Source organism: Poecilia formosa, unplaced genomic scaffold (genome assembly GCF_000485575.1).
Source record: "Poecilia formosa unplaced genomic scaffold, Poecilia_formosa-5.1.2 Scaffold206, whole genome shotgun sequence".
In the NCBI taxonomy this organism is placed as follows: Eukaryota; Metazoa; Chordata; class Actinopteri; order Cyprinodontiformes; family Poeciliidae; genus Poecilia; species Poecilia formosa.
Genome location: NW_006800145.1, coordinates 941,152 through 963,746, shown reverse-complemented (window position 1 = coordinate 963,746; position 22,595 = coordinate 941,152). Strand labels below are relative to the sequence as shown.

The 22,595-nt window shown below is 39.6% G+C and overlaps 2 protein-coding genes across 24 annotated transcripts in view; both read left to right on the top strand.

Annotated features, from left to right (window-relative positions):
- rims1b (regulating synaptic membrane exocytosis 1b) overlaps positions 1-6,873 on the top strand; it is a 68,359-nt gene extending 61,486 nt beyond the window's left edge. For all 20 annotated transcript variants that reach the window (XM_016679240.1, XM_016679235.1, XM_016679236.1 and 17 more), the window contains 5 exons: positions 1,492-1,630; positions 1,741-1,850; positions 2,366-2,467; positions 3,184-3,323; positions 3,400-6,873. In XM_016679240.1, the coding sequence (XP_016534726.1) occupies positions 1,492-1,630; positions 1,741-1,850; positions 2,366-2,467; positions 3,184-3,323; positions 3,400-3,618 (710 nt within the window). In that variant the 3' untranslated portion in view covers positions 3,619-6,873. The remainder of the gene's footprint in view (positions 1-1,491; positions 1,631-1,740; positions 1,851-2,365; positions 2,468-3,183; positions 3,324-3,399) is intronic.
- A 4,298-nt stretch (positions 6,874-11,171) lies between these two features.
- The window catches only part of kcnq5b (potassium voltage-gated channel, KQT-like subfamily, member 5b), a 95,254-nt gene continuing 83,830 nt past the window's right edge, over positions 11,172-22,595 (top strand). For 2 of the 4 annotated variants that reach the window (XM_016679279.1, XM_016679278.1), the window contains exon 1: positions 11,175-12,200. In XM_016679279.1, the coding sequence (XP_016534765.1) occupies positions 11,827-12,200 (374 nt within the window). In that variant the 5' untranslated portion in view covers positions 11,175-11,826. Of the gene's footprint in view, positions 12,201-22,595 lie in introns of all 4 variants that reach the window. The other 2 variants (XM_016679277.1, XM_007567294.2) reach the window with 2 other exon arrangements.

Here is a 22,595-nt window from a genome sequence, read left to right as displayed (position 1 = left end):
AGGGTTTTGGGTAACATTTATGTCATCATGTGGAGATTTTAGTCCCTGGGTGTCTTCACAGTTTTATTCTTCACTGACAAAATGTGGTGTCAGCATATTGACTCAATATCAAGTTGTAAAAAGACACAAGTTTTCTATTGTGTTCCTTTTAACCTTGATTTTTAATACTTTTTTATAATTTGGGAAAGGAGAATAACAACTGTTGTACTTATTTAGAAGACTGCATTTAAGTTCTATTTTAAGCTCTACAATGTTACTTAAATTATTGGATATAATGATGATTTAAAACATCCTAAATGTTTGTTCTCATAGGAATAGTCTTGATGATTTGTCCTGACAAATTAAAACACACTTTAGTCCAGACCCAGAAAATTGAAAGTGTTCTTTCCTTCCGAAGAAGACAAAATCTTCTGCTGCCTTAGAGTTTAAATGTCCAGCACTCTTTCCACTGAGGGCATGTAGAATGAAAGCCAGACTCTGCCTTTCTCTTCTTTGTTCCTGGCATAAAAAGCTATTAAAAAGCCTTTGGCCTGGGGGGGGAGGAGGTTGGTTCTCCTACTTTCGCTGTTTCATCTTTGATGTAAAGATGGGAGAAAAAAAAGAGAGAGAGAGAGAAAGAGAGAGAGAGAGAGGCACGGGACAGAGTCCAACACTAATTCATAGAAAAATCTATTTTGGTCATGATGGATGACAGCAACATCAGGTAAGGCTGTAACCTCGTTTTACTGGATTCATATGGTTGAAGCTGAGCTTTATCCTCCAGCTGTTTCATGCTATTGGACATTTTGCGACTAACGGACTGTTTTGATTTGCAACTCGTAGAATGAACTAGAATCTAAATTAGTTTATTCAAATGTATTGCTGCATATTTAATGTCTGTCTTCTGTTGTGTAAATTAAATGGTAGCAGCATTCACGTCCCTTATACACTTTCGTATTGAATCTGTGAAATGTTATAGATCTTATTGGGATTTTGTGTTATAGACCAACACAAAGCAGGGCATAATTCTGAAGTGAAAGGAAAAGGAGATATGGCTTTCAAACAATAAAAATCTGACATGTGGAAATGTTCAAGGAGTGGGAATGCTGCAGCTTTTTACTGTAGGCATTGTGGTTTATTTTGTTTTGTTTAATATTTATATTCCCTGGATTACATGGATTGTACATGTACAAGTAGAAATCACTTAGAAAGTCAGGGAATTCGGCTTAAAAGATGTTGGCAAAATGTTGCGTTTTTGTAATCAACAAACATGTTCTGCAGTATTAAAATATTGTTTTGAAAGAGATTTACACACGAAGTCCATGCTTTCGGTCCAAAGCATGGGCTGAAATGCAACAATTTTAATCAAAACTGCAGACTTGGATCATTCTGGATCAGTCTCTCTGCCTGACCTCGGAAGCTTGTGTGTATCACGTTGAATTCGAAGGCCGTAAACTGTTGGATTAAAAGTTTTTTTGCTCTTGCCTCTTTTCTTTCTTTTTTTTTTTCTAGAGGGGAAGACTAAAAGGGAAAAGGGCATCCAGAGGAGCACAGAGACCGGCATGGCCGTGGAGCTTTCCAGGAACATGAGCCGCCAGGCCAGCAGAGACTCCAACAACGGCAGCATGAACAGCTGCAACTCTGAGGGAAAGTGAGTGAACCACAAATCTCCTCCTGAAAAACAGATGAGATTTATCAGTGACCTACCTGAACTTCGTGAGGAACAAATTTGCTCTGTTTTGTTTGTGTTTTCTGTATTAGTTTCTGTGTTAGTTTAAATCTGGGTGCCAGCAGCCAGTTCAGCGATTTCCTGGATGGACTGGGACCAGCACAGTTGGTGGGCAGGCAAACTCTGGCTACTCCTGCCATAGGTACTAAATTGTCACACTTGTCTCTGCTGTTGTCTTATTATTCAGCTTATTATTTCTCTTCTCATTTATTTGTCCCATCTATGCTATAAATTGCTCTCTCTCCTCCCATTGCTATAAGTCTTTCTCATCTTGTCTACCTGTCTTTTCTTCCTCTCTCATAACTAACTTTGTTAGTTTTTAAATATGTTTGTTTATTTAAATATGTGTAGTTCTTTGTTCAGTTCTAATTTAGTTTTTAGTTATTTGTTTTGTTTCTCTAAAGATTTTTTTTTCCATTTGGTTATTTTTTGACGATACCTGCTATCAGTTGTCTTGTCTTTAGACATGTAGATGTCTTTTTCTCTGTCCAGTCATTAACCACTTCAGGAGCTTCCCATTGTCTTAGCAAAGCTCTGAGGTAACAGCTTAGCTGCTGTCCTGTTTGGTCTGGGTTCACAGCATCACATCATTGTCTCCTTTCATCATTTGAACCACTTGTCGTTCCTCTCAGCAAGCGTTGCTCTCTCATTACTCAGGTGACATTCAGATTGGAATGATAGAGAAAAAAGGGCAGCTGGAGGTGGAGGTCATCAGAGCTCGAGGACTCGTACAAAAGCCAGGATCCAAATCTCTGCCTGGTAAGAACCTGCACCTGATAACACCCAGCTACTGCTTCTGCAGATGGTTTGCAGAGATGCCCTGTACTCACATGATGGGTAATAGCTGCTTCTTTAGCCCTGGTCCAACAACTCTCGTTTTTTCGACTTTGTTTGCTGATTGTTTGCAAAGCCGTTTTTTTGCTCACAGTCGTATGATAAAACTCAAATAGCAGCTGGTACATCAAGCGTTTTGGTACTGCCAAGAACTCTTTTGAGTTTGCATTTGTAGAAACTGACGGTTTTTTTTTTTTTTTTTTTTTTTTCATTCTTAGCCAGTTGCCCAAGCCCAGTCATATTGAGTATGGGTGACATTTGTGAGCATACGTTTTCAGAGTAAAGAGTGCCGAATGCAAATGCATGGCACACCTTTCAGACTGTTAATTTTAAAAGCCAGTTGAAAATCCTGTATTTAACAATTGTGCACTCATTTGTGTTGGTCTTTCACATTAAATCCCAATAACATTGAAGGGTGTGACCGTGACATTCCAAAATATGAAAAAACTTCAGTATGCATTTTGCGAGACACTGTAGGTGCTCTGCTCTCTTTTGCTTTACAATGTTTATATGGTCTGAATACAAACATTTTTTTTTTTCTTCCAATTATAATTATAAATTGTATTTATTTTATTTTATTTTTTAGAAAATCTGGATCAGCTTGTATTTTCAGACCATTTTATTGTTTTTCTATTCTTTAGCTCCATATGTCAAAGTCTACCTGCTGAATAATGGAGCATATGTAGCCAAAAAGAAAACTAAGATTGCACGGAAAACACTTGACCCCCTGTACCAGCAAGCACTGCTGTTTGAGGAGAGCCCACAGGGGAAAGTCCTACAGGTGAGTGCCATATATTTTTTTTCCCTCCTCATCACATGATTGAGCTGAGTAGCTTAAAGCACATCTTCTCCCTCAGGTTATCGTCTGGGGTGACTATGGCAGGATGGACCATAAAAGTTTCATGGGAGTTGCACAGATCCTGCTGGATGAGTTGGACTTGTCAAACACAGTCATTGGTTGGTACAAGCTGTTCCCTCCGTCCTCTTTGGTCGATCCGACGCTGGCATCCCTGACGCGGAGAGCTTCCCAATCATCTCTTGACAGCTCCTCAGGACCGCCTGGTGTTCGAACCTAGTGGACCAACAGTGCTACACTATCCCTCGAAGGAAAGGGGGGGGAAAAAAAAAAAGAAACTTAAGAAAAGAAACTGAAGAGAGAGGCCCATACAAGGTAGAACCATAGAACAACAACAATCAGAAACGGTCACAGCCAGAAAGCTTTGTTGAAACCTGACAATCACTCCTGCCGCAGTTATTTTTGTCTGTCGTAGGGAGCGTCATATTTCGGTGTTTTGTTTCCATTCAAAGAAAAATCTCATGGTTTATCTCTTGCTCTCCGGTCGGAATATGATAGCTATGAGTGTCGGTGAATCAAAAAGAAACAGGGTGGTTTTTAACCGAATCAACCTAGCAAAGAAATGTACGTAAGCATTGGAATGTATGGCCTCGTGACAGAGGTAAAATCCCTTCGCTGACTGCAGGGGGCGCAGTCCTTTCTGCAGCGGCCTCCTCCAGAAGCCCATCAGACTGCCGGTACTCCTGCTCTCTCTCCCCGTCAGGATGCCGCCCTGCCCTCCCCCGCATGGGTGTTCAGTCTGGAAGCACAGGGCCTTCTTCTGGTGCCTAGATCACTGGTCCCTTTCTTTGTCAAGATGTTCTCTTTTCAACATGTTTACCATGGCTACTCTTGGGCCATAGTCTTTTAAGAGTGAATTCTGTGGCATTCCTTTCTTTCCTTTTGTTACTACAGGCACAAAATGTTTTTGCAGTGTGCAAAATGTTCATGATATGTGGTCAGTCTGAAGTGTGCATGATGAAAAAAAGAGATTTTTAAAGGACACAAAATTTAGTCTGCAGCTCTTCTCCGGGATGATGGGTAATAATAAAATGGTCCGCCATTTTGCCTCTGTTCTTTCACTGAGTTCACCTGGAAATTTCCTGGGTGGAACAATGGAGATCTTGCTGCACGTAGTAAAGCCTCATTTGTCAAATACTGAAATAGATTTGGGTGCAGAAGTTGTAGAAGTCCCACGTGTGACCCGTGAAACTGTAACAATCCTTGACAATTCAACCTAATACTGATAATCCTGGTGGCTGGAGAACGTCATGTATATACCACACTCTTACTTTTTCAACGTTTTGGTAATTTCAGTTACAGAATGCAATAGAGAAGCAAAAATTGTCTAATTCAAATTTTTGGGATTTTAAAGTTTGCCTGGAGGCAAATTGATGGACCGATGGTAAAACCAGATATTTTTCCAAGGGGAATACATTCCTGCAAATGCCGTGTCACGCATTTTCATTTTAATTATTCTTTCCAAAACATAAGTATTGAACAGTCACCCATTAGACATGCAGCATGTGGTCCACTCTGCCATAAACAGCCCTTTGACCCGAATCAGTTCATCACATGGCAGAGGCACCACATTAAACGTGACTGTCCAGCGCAGTGTTGCTCAGAGCTGCACGGGCTAAAATGAGTTCCCACACTTTCTTAGATATGTCTTGCAGAGATCCTCCTGTTGATCCAAACCGACCCCTACTTAAGAAGCTCAAAGTATTCCTCACGGAACCTCATGTCTTTTTGTTTACAATGTTTTTTTTTGCATGTTTTAGGAGAAGAAATGCAGAATCACAGACAGGAGAATCCTGCAAAATATGCCATTTATTCCCCTAAAACCTCTCCTTTCTCGGAGATGCAGCAAACCTCCTAATGATCCTCCAAGAGTGTTGCCAAGGAAATGAGCCGAGAATGGGGGCAAAATGATGGACCGAAGCAGTGACATGTCTTAGATTTTTACACCTGATAATGAGATCAATGTTCAACCACTTGTCTTTGTTTAATTGTGTTGTAGGGGGTTGACAAATAAATCAAGCTTATGTCACTTTGAAATGTCCAAGAGATATAGTATCACTGTCAGATAAAAAAAATAAATAAATAAATGCTATTGTTCACCTATGCCAGAGCTGGATTGGACCATGTAACTTTTCACATTACTGAGGGAGTGCCTTCCCTCACCCCAGCACGTTAAAAGGTTTTTATTCAAAGCTTAGGTTATCTTGTTTTTAATACAAGCACAAGAGCTTGATTTTTTACTAGAAAAAGTTTAACTTTTCAAAAAAAAAACAACAAACAAACAAAACATGTAGTTATGAAAATGGAAAAAAAAAAAAAAGCAACAATCCCGTTGGTTCAGGTTACTTATTTTGTCTTGAAGCAGAAAAGAAGAATAGATCACAGTTTCCTCATGCATCTATGCGAATATGAAAGTCGGGACACCAACACTCATCTGCCAGTCTCGTCTGCAGACACCTCCCGCCACCACGTGGGGAGGACTTGGGAATGCGTTCCAAGCTGCATGCACTTCTTTTTCTTTGCTTTTTTTCTTTTTCTTTTTTTTTTTCTTCTTTTTTTGTAAAACCGATACAGGAAAAGAAAAAAAAAAGACACTGACCTTAACGCGTGTTAGTTCCACGTACTGTAGGGCCGCTTGTATGTTGCATGCAGTTGTACAGTTTTGCTCGTACTTGAATATTAAAGAGATAAAAACCAAGAAGCCATTCCCATATCGCAAAAGACATTTGAACTCAGCTGGAGTCTGTTCCACGTCCCTCTGTCTGGTGCTGAGTGTCTCTCAAACTGAAACCCGAGATTATGCTGATGTCTTTCCCTGATCCTCTAGAAGATGTACTGTACTGTACAGTCATACTGAGCAGAGCTCACAGCCCCTCTTACTATTATTATTATTATTATTATTATTATTATTCCACTTCACAGTATACCTCACAGGGGGCTGAGGTGATGTATGAATAATAAATATGTACAAATGACATCAAAACTATGTGGAGATAATTATGTTTTAAAATAATTTCAGATATGGTGACACGTGGGCTTTTAAGTTATACAGCGAATAAACAGAGAATCATATTATTCAACAGCCGACTATCGGTTACTGTAAAAGGGGCCAAGTCATTTAAGTGGTAATAACACTACATACAATTGGGGACCATGCAGATGGACGCATCGAGGTAATGGGCTACAAGGTGTTATACAGTCTGAACACTGAAACCCCGAAAGGGCCAAGTTCAATCCCTCTTCACAAGCGTTTTCTTTGCATCTTCTGGTGAAGCCCCCCCCCCTCCTCCTCTCCCTCAACACCCTTCTTTTTGTCAGTATTAACAGGAGAGAGAAAAAAGAAAATCGATAATTGTTTACAATCTTCTGTGTTCCACTGAAGCAATGAGAAAATTAGAGAATAGTAAAGCATTCACTGCAACAATTATTGTTTGTATAACAGATGTGGCTCAAATGATGTGTATGTTTTATATATATATATACATATATATATATAAAAAAAAGTTCATTTTTATTATTTACAAATAAAAAACGAATGTGTGGAAAAAAAAAATGTATCGTTTGAGTTTTTGCCAAGCGTAAGTGTTCTGTCGCCAATTTTAGTCATTTTAAAATGAGACGTGTATTGTCACTTTACTTTTTGAAGTTGATCAGTGTAAAATTTTATAAGATTTTCAAACCCTACATACATAACATTTATGTATATAGGATTTACGTAAATCCTATATACATGCACCTACAGCACAATTATACGCTACTTTGTATTGGTCTTCAACATAAAATCCTAGTAAAGTACATTAACGCCTGTGTGTGTGAAAAATGTGAACAGCTGCAAAGGGTATGAATACTTCTGAAAAGTACAGTAAGTCAACTAACTAAGGGTTTTCTTAAATGAGAGAATTTTTTTTTTTTTTTGGCTAATGCTTTGGAGAGTGCTTCATGAAGACAAGCCTACAGGAGAGGAGCATGGCAGAGTGGTAACAGTGGGCCTGAAGTGAGAACTGAGTGCTTGTTAGATGTGATCTGAACAGGAAGAGGAAGCCCAACACCACGTCTCCACCTTATTCTTACCGCTCAGCTGTGAATGATGTCACCAGCATTAATTTGACTCCACCCTGGCACACTGGGAGAACGCTGCAGCATGCATATATGCATACACACACACACACACATATAGCCTAATCCTCATATGAGTCACTGAAGCAAAGCAATTACACACTTCAAGAATTGTTGCACAATTTTAGCACTTGCTATTCTTTTCTCTTTTTAGTCACTATTCTGTTCTTGAGCAGCTTTACACTTTTCTGCTGACCTTACACAATGCAGCTAACATTTGAAGCATTGTTTTCTCCTCTGGGGGAAAATATTTTTTTTTACAAAAAAAAAAAAAAGAAGAAAAAACGAAAAACTCCTCTAGACTTTAAACGGGGAGAAAATTTTGAAACTGCCTTTGCATATGGGAAAAGTAGGAAGCATGATAGTTTCAGTCATGTTCAAGCATTTTTAGTTCAGTATTCCTGTTGACATTTTAAGATCACTTTCAGGATGTTTGTTACCTCGTTGATTGTTGTCCCGCTAAACTAAGCTTTAAGTTTATGTGCATTTTCTTCTAGCTCATTGGTAAACCAATAATTTCAGTTTTGAGGTTTTAGGTTTTATTACCTGAGGTTTTTTTTTTTTCATATCACTTGCCATATTTTCATCCTGTCCTATTTTAATTTATTTTTATTGAACTAATTTAAATCAGAAAAAAATATGAACAGAATGAATATATAACAATATCAAAGTAAAACTTATTTATCCTTTAGTGCAGAACAGATCACATAGTTCTCAACAAGCCACAAACCAAGAACAAGACTGAAAACAGCAGTGTTTGTTGATAAAAGCTCATTACACCTCTGTACCCCAACATTTACTGATTATTTCATTGCTGTTATATTTCCATAGAGGAAGTCAGAGTCTCATGGCCTCATGCGTGACCTAACATGTAATACAGTGCAGCGGAGAGCTTGAGAGATTTATGTTCTTCTCATTAAATAAACAGAGGGCCCCTTGAAACAACATCTGCAGGCAATCTTAACTAATCCTCCCAGCACACTTGCCATGCCAGCCGGGCCCCCGGGCCTTCTCTGTTCCCTTCGCTGCTGCACCAGGGGTCATGGCCCTCTGGTTCAACACATGGATGGGGGCCTTGCGGAAAAGCAGAGAGCTGATCACATGTCATGTAAGAGACGCCACAATAAAATTTCCATCTCGCTCGATGGAAAAAGATTAATCAAATCAGGTCATAAGTACCACATGAGTGGAAAGAGAGAGTCTTGGAAAGAGCTGGAGTATACATGTCACAAATTTAGCTTTATTGAAGTCCGTCGAGATGTTCTTCCCAAAGAAACTAAACGAAGCAAATGAAAACTTAGAGCTCCTAATCTGCAAACCTTCTGCTGACTCAAAGAAACACTGAACTGTTTTGATGTTTTCCATGGAGATGTGAGACGGGGTGATTCTGGAAACCGCTTTTGAAAAGTTGACATGACGTCTCCTCAGTTTGAAGGTTCTGAGTTCACCGTTGCTTTCCCACACGAGAGCCAGATAACAGCAGCTTGGCTTGCGCCCTGGCATACCAGTCAAGAGAAAGGAGGTGAAAACTTCAACAAAAAGCCCTCTGATTCTTCTGCCTCACAAAACCGAACACCAGCATCCGTTGCTGTGTTTCAGGAACATATACCATGGTTCTTGCATTTAAGATACAATCAGCAGTGATATTAAGTTTGTGTTTTTTGCTCTAATAAACCATCTGTGTTCCTCTAGACTTTTTTTTTTTTTTTTTACTGGTCTCTTTTATTACCCTACTTGAAGAGTCTTCTAAATTATAACGTTAAAAACGCCAACAATATGTCCTTCTTGTGACACCATAGAGCTACCTGTGTTGGTCTTCTGACTGGGTTTAAATTTTCCAGACCTATGCCATGTAATTCTCGAGTGACAAAATCTTTCACCTCTACAAACCTCACTTCTGTGCCGTGCTCTGGTCCTTACATATGAGCAGTTTTTTTTTCTATCATAATATAACCTCCATCTTGGTGCACAGTTGAGGTTCCCCAATGTTCTTTTTAGTGCATTTCCTGGTGTTTCTATGGCTTTGATGAACTTTTGTGTGCCGGGATGCTGGTAATGGGTCTCCAGATGGCTTTGAAGAAGCCTCCAGCGATGTCTAATGGCCTCAGCGACGTCAGCCTTTCCCCAGAAGCCTTTGGTCAGCTGCTCAAAATGTGCTCCAGTGTAACCGTCCCCGAGAGAAATGAAGCATCCTTGAGTGTCATCTACACTCCAGCTGTGCAGAGCTGAACATTGTGGATGGGACTTTGTTGAACAGCTGGAGTAAGAACAGGAAGCCAGATTGTGTCTTGGTGACAGGCACCAAAACATGTCGTTTAAGTTTACTTCTACTGCTCTGCTTGAGAGATTCGTCTGTCAAAGCTGGGTGTCTTAAAATAAAGCTGAAAATGACACATGGACTAGTCTAATTCACATGACAAAGAAGGAAATGTCCACAGAAAGACTCCATAGACCTTAAGAGTGAAAAGCGAGCGTAAGCTATATTTGATCAGTTCCAGCTTACACTATAATTGTAACAGGCATAGTAGGTTTGGACCTGAAAAGTCATAAGCGGTCTACGATAATGTGAGAGCTGGAAAGGAATGGCTTCTGGGTAAGACTCCACGAAGGAAACAGATTGGTGAGTAACTGGCAAAATGAACTGCAGGAATTAGGTAAACAGGAAGTAGCATTTTACACAGCTGAGGACATTTCCTTGGGTTAACTCTGTGGAGACTCAAACTTTGACTGTCCGAAAGCCATGGAGATTAAACAGTGGAGACGAGGAAAATGTCAAGTTATTGGGGATTGTTTCACCCCCCAGGACATTATGGAAGAGGACCCTATGTACAGTGGGAACCATGGACGGTGAATAAATGATCGTCTGTTATCCCTAGCTCTGGGGTCGGGTAAACATTACAGGTCAGTGTTGGAAAGGGCAATAGGGCAGAATAAATCCAAAATCTGCAAGGTGATAATCAGGGTACAGGTACATGCAGCCATCTTTATGAATTTACGAAATTTAGGAATAGGTGTTGTACTGATACCCCCCCCCCCACACACACACACATACACACACTTACACACTTTTTTTTAAGCTCTTGGTGTCTTGGGATTTTCTCAAACTTGAGTCAGTGGGAGCCTGAACAGAAAGTCAGCCACCAGCAGATGGCGTCGTTTCGTAAGAAGACCAAATCCGGCAGGAGGAGGAATCGTCTCTTGCACTTTCTCTGCAATAAACTCAGAACGCACCTGAGCGCCACTCATTACAAGCAGATTACTGCGTTTTTTTGGTTGTTTTTCTTTTTGCGACAGGAGGCTGTGTGAGATCTGCTTCCTAGAAACTCGATGATCATAAAGGTCAGGTCGATGCCGAGAGAATATAGGAACCAGTCAGACACGACAAAAGCGGCGTCGACGAGTAAGGAGGAGGAAGTTCACACGCGGAGGCATAACTGACGCTAAGGTTCCCCCCGCGACGCCTCCTTCCCCCTAAAACTTTCACTTCAAATGAAAGAAGTGTTTTCCGTTCTTGACAGCCTTTTTTTTTTTTTACCCATATTTTAATAGTGACTCCACGACATAAATAAATGAACCAGAAAGAGGATGTCATTCATAATCACATCCTGCAAACATGTGGCGTGGCAATAAAATATATATAAAAAAATATAATAATAGCAATCCAGCACTTTTGTGTTGCATTGTTTAAAAGATAAATACAATCCGAGGTCGAAAATGAAAGTGTGATATTTGACATTGCATGCTGCAAATTCTCTACACCAAACATAAGCTCGAATAAAATGCATGTTAATTTACAGACTCTAAGTTTAGTCCGGATCTTTAGTGGGAAATAAGCATAAACGCGACGGTTACTCATTTGCATCAGATCAGCCTCGGCGCGCTTCCTTCTCCTCCTCCTCCTGAGAACAAAGAAACTTGGAGTCAGGAGGCCTTTATTCCTAAATGAAAAGCAGAAACAAATGTGATGCAGAGAGAACAGAACTAATGCGCATCTGCCGTGTGTCTCGCAACAGGCTGCAGAGCAGAGCGCAGCGGAACATGAATCTCGCCTCGCTGTAGCACGGACACCCTGCGGTCTGTCACTACCAGACAGCCACATGTGGGCACCTTTTAGGCGCGCCGGGTATTTGTGTACACTAGGATGTTGATGTAAGGGGGGAAGAGGGCGGTGAAAGTGTGCCGGGCCGGGCCAGTGTCGGGCGCAGCTGCTCTCGCTCTCAGCTAAGCGCCTCACACGTGCAGAGAGGACTGTAGTGCGTATCGGACACGATTGGAGACCCTCCGCGCACTTGCTGCCAGCTTTGGTGATGCCATGCCCAGGAACCACAGCGGAGACGAAGGCGGAGGCGGAGGTGGAGGCAGCGGGCTCTGGATGAGAGCATCACCCAGGCATCATAACGAGGGCTACGGCGTAAAAGATGTGGAGTCCGGACGAAAGATGATGATGAACAACGCGGGAGATGGGTTGCTGTCCCCCTCTGCCACCACCACCACAGCCAGCGGCGGTGGTCGCGGCTCGGACAGCCTGGCAGGGAAGCAGGGAGCTCGACTCAGCCTCCTGGGAAAGCCGCTGGTGTACAGCGCCCAGAGCGGCCGAAGAAACGTGCGCTACCGGCGGCTTCAAAACTACCTATACAACGTCCTGGAGAGACCCAGAACCTGGGCGTTCATCTACCACGCTTTCGTGTAAGTTCATCTCACCGCTTCCACGCACGGACATCAGATTAGACGCGCTGAAGTTTGCACACCTGTTGATGAGCCGGGTCAGGAACTGGAGAAAATAAAGGCCTCAAAGCTTTAAGTTTTGTTTGTTGATGGCCAGCAGGCGAAGAAGCAGGTTCATTTTAACAGCGGAGTTAATTTTATAACACAAAACCCCACAGCTTGATGTTCGTCAATAGATGAGGAGAACTGACAGTTACAGCCAGACGAAGGCATAGTAGAACTAAGCAGACATTTAGGGACCCCACTAAGTAAGGTTGGCAAAATGTAATTGTATTGTATGAGGTATACCCCAGTATTCTTGTCTTAAATAATTGTCATTTTGTTTCCAGATTGGCAAGGCTAAAATTACATTTGTTATACATGAACATGTTTGAAATGTTGATTTTAAAGTATTTTGTTGCAGATACAAGACAAAAATAAATAAATAAATAAATCAAAGATCATGTCTGCAGCAATTAGACTTTAGTGACTCAGTATTGGATTGGTTTCTAACTACATAATTGGGGGACTGAACAACTTTATAGGTTAGCCCAAGAACGGATTATTTGTTCTACTTATTCATGTTGTAATCATAAGAAAGGTCTATGTACACAATGTTATGTTACCAAATTTTCCTCAAAATTGTAAGTAAAAGCAAACTTTTTTTTTTTTTTTTATCTAAAAATGATATATTAAGCTGAGCAGAGTTGGGCCTCTGGCTTTTGGTCACATTTTTCTTCTTGCATGGCAGTGAAAAAGGTGAGTGGTGATGTAACATCTGTGTGATGTTACTGCATTACGAATGTGCTCTGCTAATAATGATCCGACTTGCTTCTGCATTTTACCGGGTTTTAGTGATGGTGTTTCAAACAGATCTGGAGTCAGTAGACTCTGAAACATCCTTTAGCTCTGTAGATTTATTTTTCCTCCTCTGGCTTTTGCAGTCAGTGGCTGCTGTTGTTGTGGGATTGTTTCTCGGAGGAGTTGAGACACGTGTCGACTCTTGAGTAAAACTTTCTTAACGTTTGTGTGGTTTTACTGGTGCGTGGATTGTTAGTTTGTTCTCGTTTGTTCTCAAGAAGAAAACTGTTTTAATGATTCTCAAATCAACTTTTTCTGATTGTCATCAGTGGTGCTTGGTGGCACTCATGTTTTGTGTGAGCACTGAGGCTGTTGTCCCTGGTACCAACATGTCAAATGTCCAAGAGATTTGAAATAAAGGGACAGGCATCGCAGAAGCCTGCAAACTGAAATGTATTAAAAGTGGAGCTCATAACTCAAAGGCATCATATAAAAACATTATGAGTCTTTTTTTTTTACTTGAATTGCCTTCAAGACATTTTTTTTTCATAAAAAAAACTTTTCTGACAAGTCATAATGTTTTTGGCAAGAAGAGTGCGTCTACTGTGCGTTTTTGCGCTACTTGAGAAATGAGAAAGTAGAGTTTGAGTTGATAAATTTCAAAAATGTATCAACTCAAAATTTGTTGAGTAAAACAAAAACATCAACAGACACTAAAGATGTCTCAAAATGAATTCTTTTATGTTGCTCGTCCCTCCTCCCTAAAATCTGAGTAATGTAACAATTATCATTGGAGAAAAGCATGTTGGAGCCAATTACTGCAATAGAATCAATAGAGCTGCACAAAACATTGAAAAAGTAGATTATTTATAACAGTTATCATCATGAAAATCTAGTAACGATAGTGCAATTTTGTTTTCTCCAGATATCATGCAGTCCCAATTTAAAACATAGACGTGAAGTGCAGTGAAGTACCACATTACGTTTTATCATTATAAACACTTACGTGCCCGTGATGTTTTGGAAGCTGCACAAGATAAGTTTCTACATGGGCAGCAATATCTTTTAGATACTTATACAACAACAGCTTCAAATGATCAGGGAGAGGTTTGCTCCATTCTAAGCTAACTTTTGTGTGGCTTGCTGGTCATTTTTGCTTGAAACATATTTCAGTGCGGCTCCAGGTAACAACTCATAGAAGAAAAACTGTTCTCCACCCGTTAAGCTTAGGACTGTGCTTTGAAAGTCAGAAGATTTATTATTTAGTGTTTCAGCTGCTCTCTGCAGTTATACGCACTGTGAATGCCGTGGACAGACCAGGTCAGATGCTAGGCATTGATAGTTGAGTTCATTCAGATGATACAGAGCTGATAAAGATAATTTTCAATACTTTAATCAGGATTCTTGTCTTGATTAGGACATTGAAACCGTTGGTGCCAAACCAATCAAAAGTTTCCTGCCCAACGGCACGTCATGGTTTTCTCTAAAGTCTGACCTGACAATTCCAATTTTGACTATTTAATTTTTTTCTTCTAGCGATTTCAAAACATGCAAGAGAAACATGTGCTTCAGATTCAGTATGTATACGAATGTGCTTCAGATATATAGACAAATGTATCAAATATACATAGATAATCAACTTGGAAATAACTACAGATAATATTTCCTAAAATATGGTAGCTTTGTTTAAAAATAAAAACACCTACTTTCCTCTTTTGGCTATTCTATTTTATATTCAAAAAGCGGATTTTACTTCTATTTCAATTGCTGACCTTGAGCAGCAATTGAAATAGAAATTGCTGCACTTTTTGAGTCACTGCATGTTTCATTCCTAAGACCATTATTGGCAAATGTTTGCACAGTAAGTTAGTTTAATTGTTCTTCATGTGGCATCTGTCTCCCTTTTCAACATCGTCCTTCCCTGGAACTTCAACGAGAACCTAAAGAACAACAACAAAATATGTTGTTCCGTTTCCTTTTTGTCTAATAAGCCGTTCCTTCAAAAAGTTGCAATAAAGATGTAAATGAGTGGATCTTATGAAAATGTGGACTCACACTCACCCACAGGGATCCTTTTCAAGCTTACAGACGTCTTTCGTGGAGAAAGACGTCTGTAAGCGTTGGGGAAGCTCGACTGGCTGGCTGTGAACTTGGTGAACGACCCTCTTTCATTCCTGTGGCCATGAGCGCTAGAGCTGGAGATGAAGCTGAACTCTAACTCCCAGCCCGTCTGTTTGAGTTGTCATGAGTGCAGCTACGATTGAAGATGTTCTTCAAAAGTTGGACAATTCTTGCAGTCCAGCACCCTCCCTGTCAGTGGATGTAGTTATTAAAAAGGGGATATTCGCTATTAATTTTACTCCCGTTGAAACAAAATGTATCAAAAGACCAGTTTAATAGTGTAGCTGCAAAAAATGGTTTTGCGATTTTCCTCAACTGAAACTGAAAATAATGCAGCTGTCGTTTCTCCTGGCCCATGTCTGTTGTTTAATTGGATATAAGCATGTTTTTCTAAAGATGCACTTAAATTATTTGCAGGGTTGTTTTTTATAATAATGACCAAAGTGAACAAAGTTGATAAAATAGTCAGACACATAACTGTTGCAAAATACATGAAGACGCAATTATTTCTGAGAGGTCTGTTTGTGTTTTGGACAATGTTTTAAATAATTACTGTGTTGGCGAAGCATTCGATTAAAAATGCATAATTTTGCCTGATTTGTGATTATAATACCAAAGTGTTCAGAGGCCTCATTAAACCGTAGCACCTCAGGGAAGTGGCCGGCCTTGTTCCCTGGTTCTTCTAGAAAATTTTCATTAGTTAAAAATAAATAAATAAATAAAAGTTGGTCTTTTGTAAAACTGAATATATCAACCCCCTTATGACCATCCTGTCAGATGGGATATTGCACATGTTGGTGGTTTTGCCTTTTTATCTGTTTTTCCGTAGTGGAGAAAAAAACAAACAACAAGTTAAAGATACTGAAAATTATATTGGAAAAAGCAACAGGAGAACTTACTCATTGCACACTTTTGAAAAGTTTGCAGCCATAAAATCAATGCAGGCGGGCTTTATGAAACTCTGGTCGCTAAAGGGTTCATTTTGTTTGGTTTAGGATAACTGTAGAAATAAAATAATTGATACCATCTTTATATATTGTCTTACATTAGAAATGATCATTAAAACAATCTGTGTCTGGTCGTCAAATTGTAACTAAGCACAATGAAATACAGCCAGCAGAAGCAGCTATGCATTAAAAAATATATATACATTTTAAAAGAATCTGAATGCCCGGACAACAACAAAAAACAAAAAAAGATATATATATATTTAGCAGTTAAGAGGGGTGAAACCTGTGATGCTTTTAACACCAGGATCATAGAGAGCGATAACCGACGTTAAAACCTCCTTTAGGTTCCCTTCACTCAGTAACACGTTCAGAAAGGAAGGTTGTTGCTACATAATCGACTGAGGCATTGTGCCTTGCCTGATTGGAAAAAGGCAGATTTGAAAGTTTGAAGTTTTTCACTGGCTCTTCTTATGGTGAAGTTTGCTTAGACTGAAAATAACTCGATCCAGGTTGCTTCACGTCAGCTGACTGCTTTGTCCACTTCTAGATTTTTTTTTTTTTTTNCAGGTTGCTTCACGTCAGCTGACTGCTTTGTCCAGTTCTAGATTTTTTTTTTTTTTGTTCAAAGGCACAGGTGAAATAAAAACAGAAGCATTCATTTGCCAGGGTGATAATGGAGGAAGCTTTCAGTTTGTAGTTCAGCTCAAGAAAACTAGAAAACCATTTCTCGCATACAGATACTGTAGTACTTTCTTTTAAGAATAAATTACTCTGAGACATGTTCAGAGTCAAAGCAAACAGTGATTAGTCTTTACTCTTAGGCTATTTTCTTTGCATCATATTTTGATTGGTGGAAATCAACACACATTATCGGACGGTTTCTTATCTTGCTACTTTTGAAGAGTAGCTAATAGTGGGCGTCTTCATCATATTGTACATATACTTTAGGGAAACAGAAGGTCATGGATTACAAATTGAAAGTTCCTGACTCCGTCCTCCATGCCCAAAAGTGTTAGAGCATCTTTTAAAAGCAAAGTGCTTTCACATCCACATTTCACAGTAATAAAAATGTAATCTTGGTATGATGCATTTCAACTACTTTATTATTTATTTCACGTATGTACAGAAGCTTATGCATGCCTAGCTGATTTTTATGTGGAAAAAAAATAAGATACTGCTTTACGAACAGTTCATATAAATTCAACTATGAATGTGTCAGATTTTAATTGGCTTCTCCGTCATGATTCAAACAATATGGTAGCTTGTATAAACTGTTTAACAGCTCTGAAAGTGTTTTACTGAATGGAAAATGGCTTTAACAGGGTGTCTGATCATGCTTTCTGGCTCCACTGTGGCTTTTTTTTTGTCTCTACTCTCCTCTCTGTCTGTTCTCATCCACTTTCAGCTGAGGTCTCAAAAAGCTATGCAGGCTGGTATCCATCAAAGTAACATGCATGTGATTTCCTGCAAATTTTCAGAAGATCATTGCCTTGTGACAAGATAATAACCTAATTTCACCTGTCAAGTGTTTTTTTTTTTTACTGTGTATGTTCGGGACATGAATTTAATTATTTGGTTCAGAGAAGAAAGATTTTATTTTTTTTTTGTGAATGGTATGATTAATTTTTTTTTCCAGTTCATAAAGGGGTAAATTTAAAAATAATATTGTACAACCCAATACAATCAGTTGGAAAAAAAAAAAAAAAAAAAAACTTCAGCAGACTCTTTGATAGAAGTGGAATGGAAACCAATGGAAAACGAAGCAATTATCCACATTTCTTAGAGATTCACTGATCGATCATTTGGAGATCATAACCAGTTTTCACCTCTTAGCTGGGACTCTTAGTAGGGAGGTCAAATCATAAATGGCTTGTACTTTGATCCACTTTTTTGATCTTACTAAAAGTGTGATAAAAATTAGTGTGAACATATTTTTGATGCATAAACTGGATTTGTTGAATTTCACTATCTGGTTTTCCTATCTCTGCCAGTGAACGTGCAACAATTTCATTTTTATTTTTAAGTTTTACTGTCTTAAAAAAATAATGAATCTATCAAAATTACAATCTGCATAATTAAATGTCAAAGACAACTGGAAATCAGTATTGGCCTGAAAAAGCTGCCTGAAAAATGGGGAATGTCTTGATATTCCCTCATTTTCTGTTGGGTTTAAACTACTTCATTTTTCAAATAGGCTGCAGCACATTTTTGCTTTTATGCTCTACACTCCTTTGAAAGGAGGCGTCCAACTTGGCAAGTCAGATGCTTAAGGAAAAGTGGAAAGTTTGGTATCTGTAGTGATTGGTGCATCTCTACTGTAAAGTAATTTGTTTTTGCCTTTAAACTGGGCTCCGCAAAAGCATATTTGTTTTAAAGATTTGGTCGTAAAAATACCTGACCTCATGCAACAAAAACATTTCATTTTCCTTTTTTGAAAATCCTCCTTCCAAAAGTCATACGAGCCTCACAGCTCTTTTTTTTTTTGTCTTTATCTCTGCCGTCTGATCTATCATGTCAGGAACAGGTCAAGGAGGTAAAGAGGCTCACGAGTTTCTCTCGCTGTGCCCAAATTGTCCTATTATCTCGTGTTTGACATGCCGACACAGTGCATTCTCATTAGTTCTGATGCCTGAAACGATATCGTACCCTCAACACTGTATGTCTTGAGATTTGTGGCTTTGGAAAAATAGAATCACACACAAGCTATGTGTGTTAGCTGTGTAGTCAGAGATGGATTTGCTTCACAGATACCACCAGGGAGGCTTTTGTACCCACCTGACTGATGGGAGATCAATCAATCAATCAATCAAATTTTATTTGTATAGCACATTTCAGCAGCAAGGCATTTCAAAGTGCTTTACATAATTTTAAACAGTGAGAAAGAAAAAGAAAGTAATAAAAAGATAAAAAGAAAAGATAAAATCACAGCCTAACAGGACAAGGCCTCCAGCCTTGCAGCACCAGGCTCCGTCCGCCTGTTTCGCGAAAATTTTGCGCTAGGACTTTCGCTGTCCTACGCGGATTTTGTGCATTAATTGGTTATGCATAATTGGGAGATACTGCACTCTTGCTTTGTTCACATAGATCCCACGGTTGCTCAGACGCTGTGAGACTCCTGCAAACTGCTCATTTTTTAGCGTTTCCCTTTCGTGCGACAGCAGCAGCACTGAGCCGATCTTTGTGCTGCGCTGAGTTGTGCCTGGGGTCCCAGGCTGCCCTCCTTCCTGCTCGAGCACACACATACACAGTGCTGCCATTCAGCCCACCTCAGAATTAACAAGCTCTTATCCTTGCAAATGTGTCCACACAGGCAGGAAAAGTTTGGGGGTAGAGGTTGGAGGGGGGGGTAAAGTTTTCCTACACCTCAGGTTTCTGGAGTGGGAGTGGGGTTCACAGAGCTGTGACATGAACTCGCTGCTCTGACTTGTTAAACGTTGGCTGTTTGTTGGAAATATGTGGATTTACAGACTGCAGTAATGGATCCTGGCTCATCCAGAAAGCCCCATTCGATGGCTGCTGTTGGCCATGTGGAGCAAACAGACATAATAAAATGTTTTGCCGACATCTGAATGACTAATCACAGGCTGCTATCAATCCGGCTGCTGTTATTTATGACATTTTAGCTGTTGTCACATCCCAGCTATTGTAAATCCATATCTGTTTTCCATGAAGGCTTTTGCAGATTTTTCTGCTGTTTGCCGAGAGATAATAAGTCTTTCTATTTGGCCAGATATTTTCATTTCCAAGGTTTTACTCATAAGGACATATTAAAAAAGTATATGCTCAGCGAAAATTAAACAACGTATAAAGTCATAAATCATATTATAAACACAAATTAAAGGCTATTCTCTCATGGATGGATTGATCTAAGCCGCTCTAAGTCTAGGAGGGTGTAAAAAAAGTAACCTATAGTTTCCTTGTTCATTTGGATCATTGTCCTGTTGTGATGATCTCAAATTGGGCTTAGAATCACATTTGATTTGAGAAAACTTTGATGAAAATAGTTCAACACCTACTCCGTAATGGACAGCATCCAATCACCAGCTCTCCACTGCCATGTTTGATAGAATTAGTTGTTTTTGCAGATGTATTCGTCTCGCTGTTCATTGTAGTCAAGCATCTTGTCTCACCATCCCCAAAATGATGCATGGTGGTGGGAGCAATTACGCTGTGGTAAAAGCTTTCCCTCTTCCGGGAGATCAGAGGTTTGTGCTTTTCTGATTTGCATTTGTAAGAAAAATTGAAAACCTTGTAAGTTTGTGTTCGCTTTGCGATTACGAGGAGCTGCTTTGTGTTGGTCTGTCACCCAAAATCCCAATGCAACACATCGAAATACGGCGTTGTAAACTGACAAAAGTTGTGAAAGGTTTACGAGTACTTTCATAAGGCACTGCAAATCCAAGATCAGTGGGAACAAGATCTTTAATTAATTATATGTTGACAAATAAAAGTTCAATCAAATGTTTTACCAACTTTTTTGGTTTTTTACAATCACTATATCTGTCTGTAAACCCCCCCCCCAAAAAAAAACCAAAAACGTTTTACGTATTAAGATCGTGTGTGTCAATCTTTTAAAGCTTTCCACAGCCTGTTTGCATCTTGTCTGCTTTCAGCCTTTCGACATGTGACTGACTGGAAAGAAGCTTCACATAAATGCAAGCCAGTGTTGAACAAGCGTCTAGTTTGAGCAGATGAGTGTTAAAATGCATTGTCTTTAAGCACATGGTTATCTCTAAATGTTGAGTCAATGCAAAAGTGATGAGCAGAGTATTGCGGAGTATATTAGCTTCTGACAAGGCATCTGATTCATTTGTGAAGCACTGCAGAGCTTCTTCTCAGCCTGGCCGTGTACTCATTTCATTTCATATCTGCGCCCAGTGCAGTGTTTTTCACAACTGTCTCTGTAACCTATTTAAAACCTCCTGGATTCTTTCAGTCATGCCAAATGCCAGCTCATCTTGGGCACAGACAGTTGCTCAAGTGGTGTTCTTAAGACACTCAGAGATAAAGATCAACCGTGGCTTGTGCTCCTGTTCTCGTCTCCATGTTCAGTTTTGAACTGTAAAAAAAACGCTCTGCTTTCATGTTAGAGAAAATGGCTCATTGACACTTCAATGTCTGTTATGCGCTATGCATTCACAAACCTCACTCTATCAAAAACATATACAAGTTGGTAGAACTTTTGCTTTTCAGCAGGAAGGTTCTGGGTTCGAATCCCAGGCTTGGATCTTTCTGCACAGTTTGTATGTGCTCCCCATGCATATGTGGGTAGTCTGGCTTCTTTCCACAGCCAAAAAAACAAAAACAGAAAACAAACAAAAAAACATGGCTGTTAGGTTGAGTAGTTTCTCCAAATTGTCCATAGGTCTGAGTTTGTCCTGTGTGTCTCTGAGGTGATACAGCCTGGACTGGCGACTTGTCCAGCTGACGCTCAATGACCGCTGCAGATAAGCTCCAGTCTGCCTGTGATCCTGCATGGACAAGCGGGTGTAGGTAATGGATGGACGGATAATTATAGATCAATTTAAGGCAGCTAGGATTAAACCACCTGGCCAAATATACTGCTGGTATCCAAATTGTGAATGGATGACAAAATGAAACACAGTGTCCTATCAAGGATCGCATCCAAGCAGTCTTTTGGAATTGCAGGATAACACACACTGATGTTGTGCCAATGATTGTGATTCAACACAGTATCCAGCACTAGTTCTCACACTGCAATTATGAAGGGAAGCGTTCTTGTCCTTAACCGTTCTCAGGGCAGTTGGAGCTTGAGCTGCATTCTGAGTAGAGTTTGAGTTGGGAAATAGTCTGAGCAGCACATTTTGAAATACAGCCTTGCAGTTTTTTTTTTTTTTTTTTTTTTGAGGAAATATTTTGAAATGGATAAAGGAAACATAGATATACATATGTTTGAGGGATTTAAGGAGTGAAAACTGCAGTTGTACAGGTACAAACCCATCTTAAACTAAAGCTTTAGATTGTTATTCAGTATATTTAAAGTCAAATAGTTAATGTTGGAGAAAACAATGCAAAGCAAAAAGAAAGCAGTAAAATATTAAACTAGACAAAAAAATATCAATCGTGATCTTAAATAATCTTTTGTCTGCCTGAGCACATTTTGCTGCGTATTTTGTATGATATTAGTGTATTAATGCTCTTCATTTGGGCTTTTCTCAGTTTCTGTCTTTTATATTTTAATAAACAATACAGTCAAATAAGAACACTTATTTATTTTTACACAAAAGTTACTTTTTCATATTATGGCCACGCAATTTACTTTTACATTTTTACTCAGAGTCAAAATGAATCACCTGTGGAAGTTGTGCTGATGCATATGTAAATTACTGTGGCTGTCTGAGAAGCAGTCATAGCTGATGGGGGCGACTGGCTGTAGGTTTCGTGTTTCAGACATGAGTTTGTTTTGGGGGAGTTTCCCTTTGCTGTGTTGTCAGAGATGGCTCGTCTGCAAACACAAGGCCAAGGCCGTGGTGCAGCACACGCC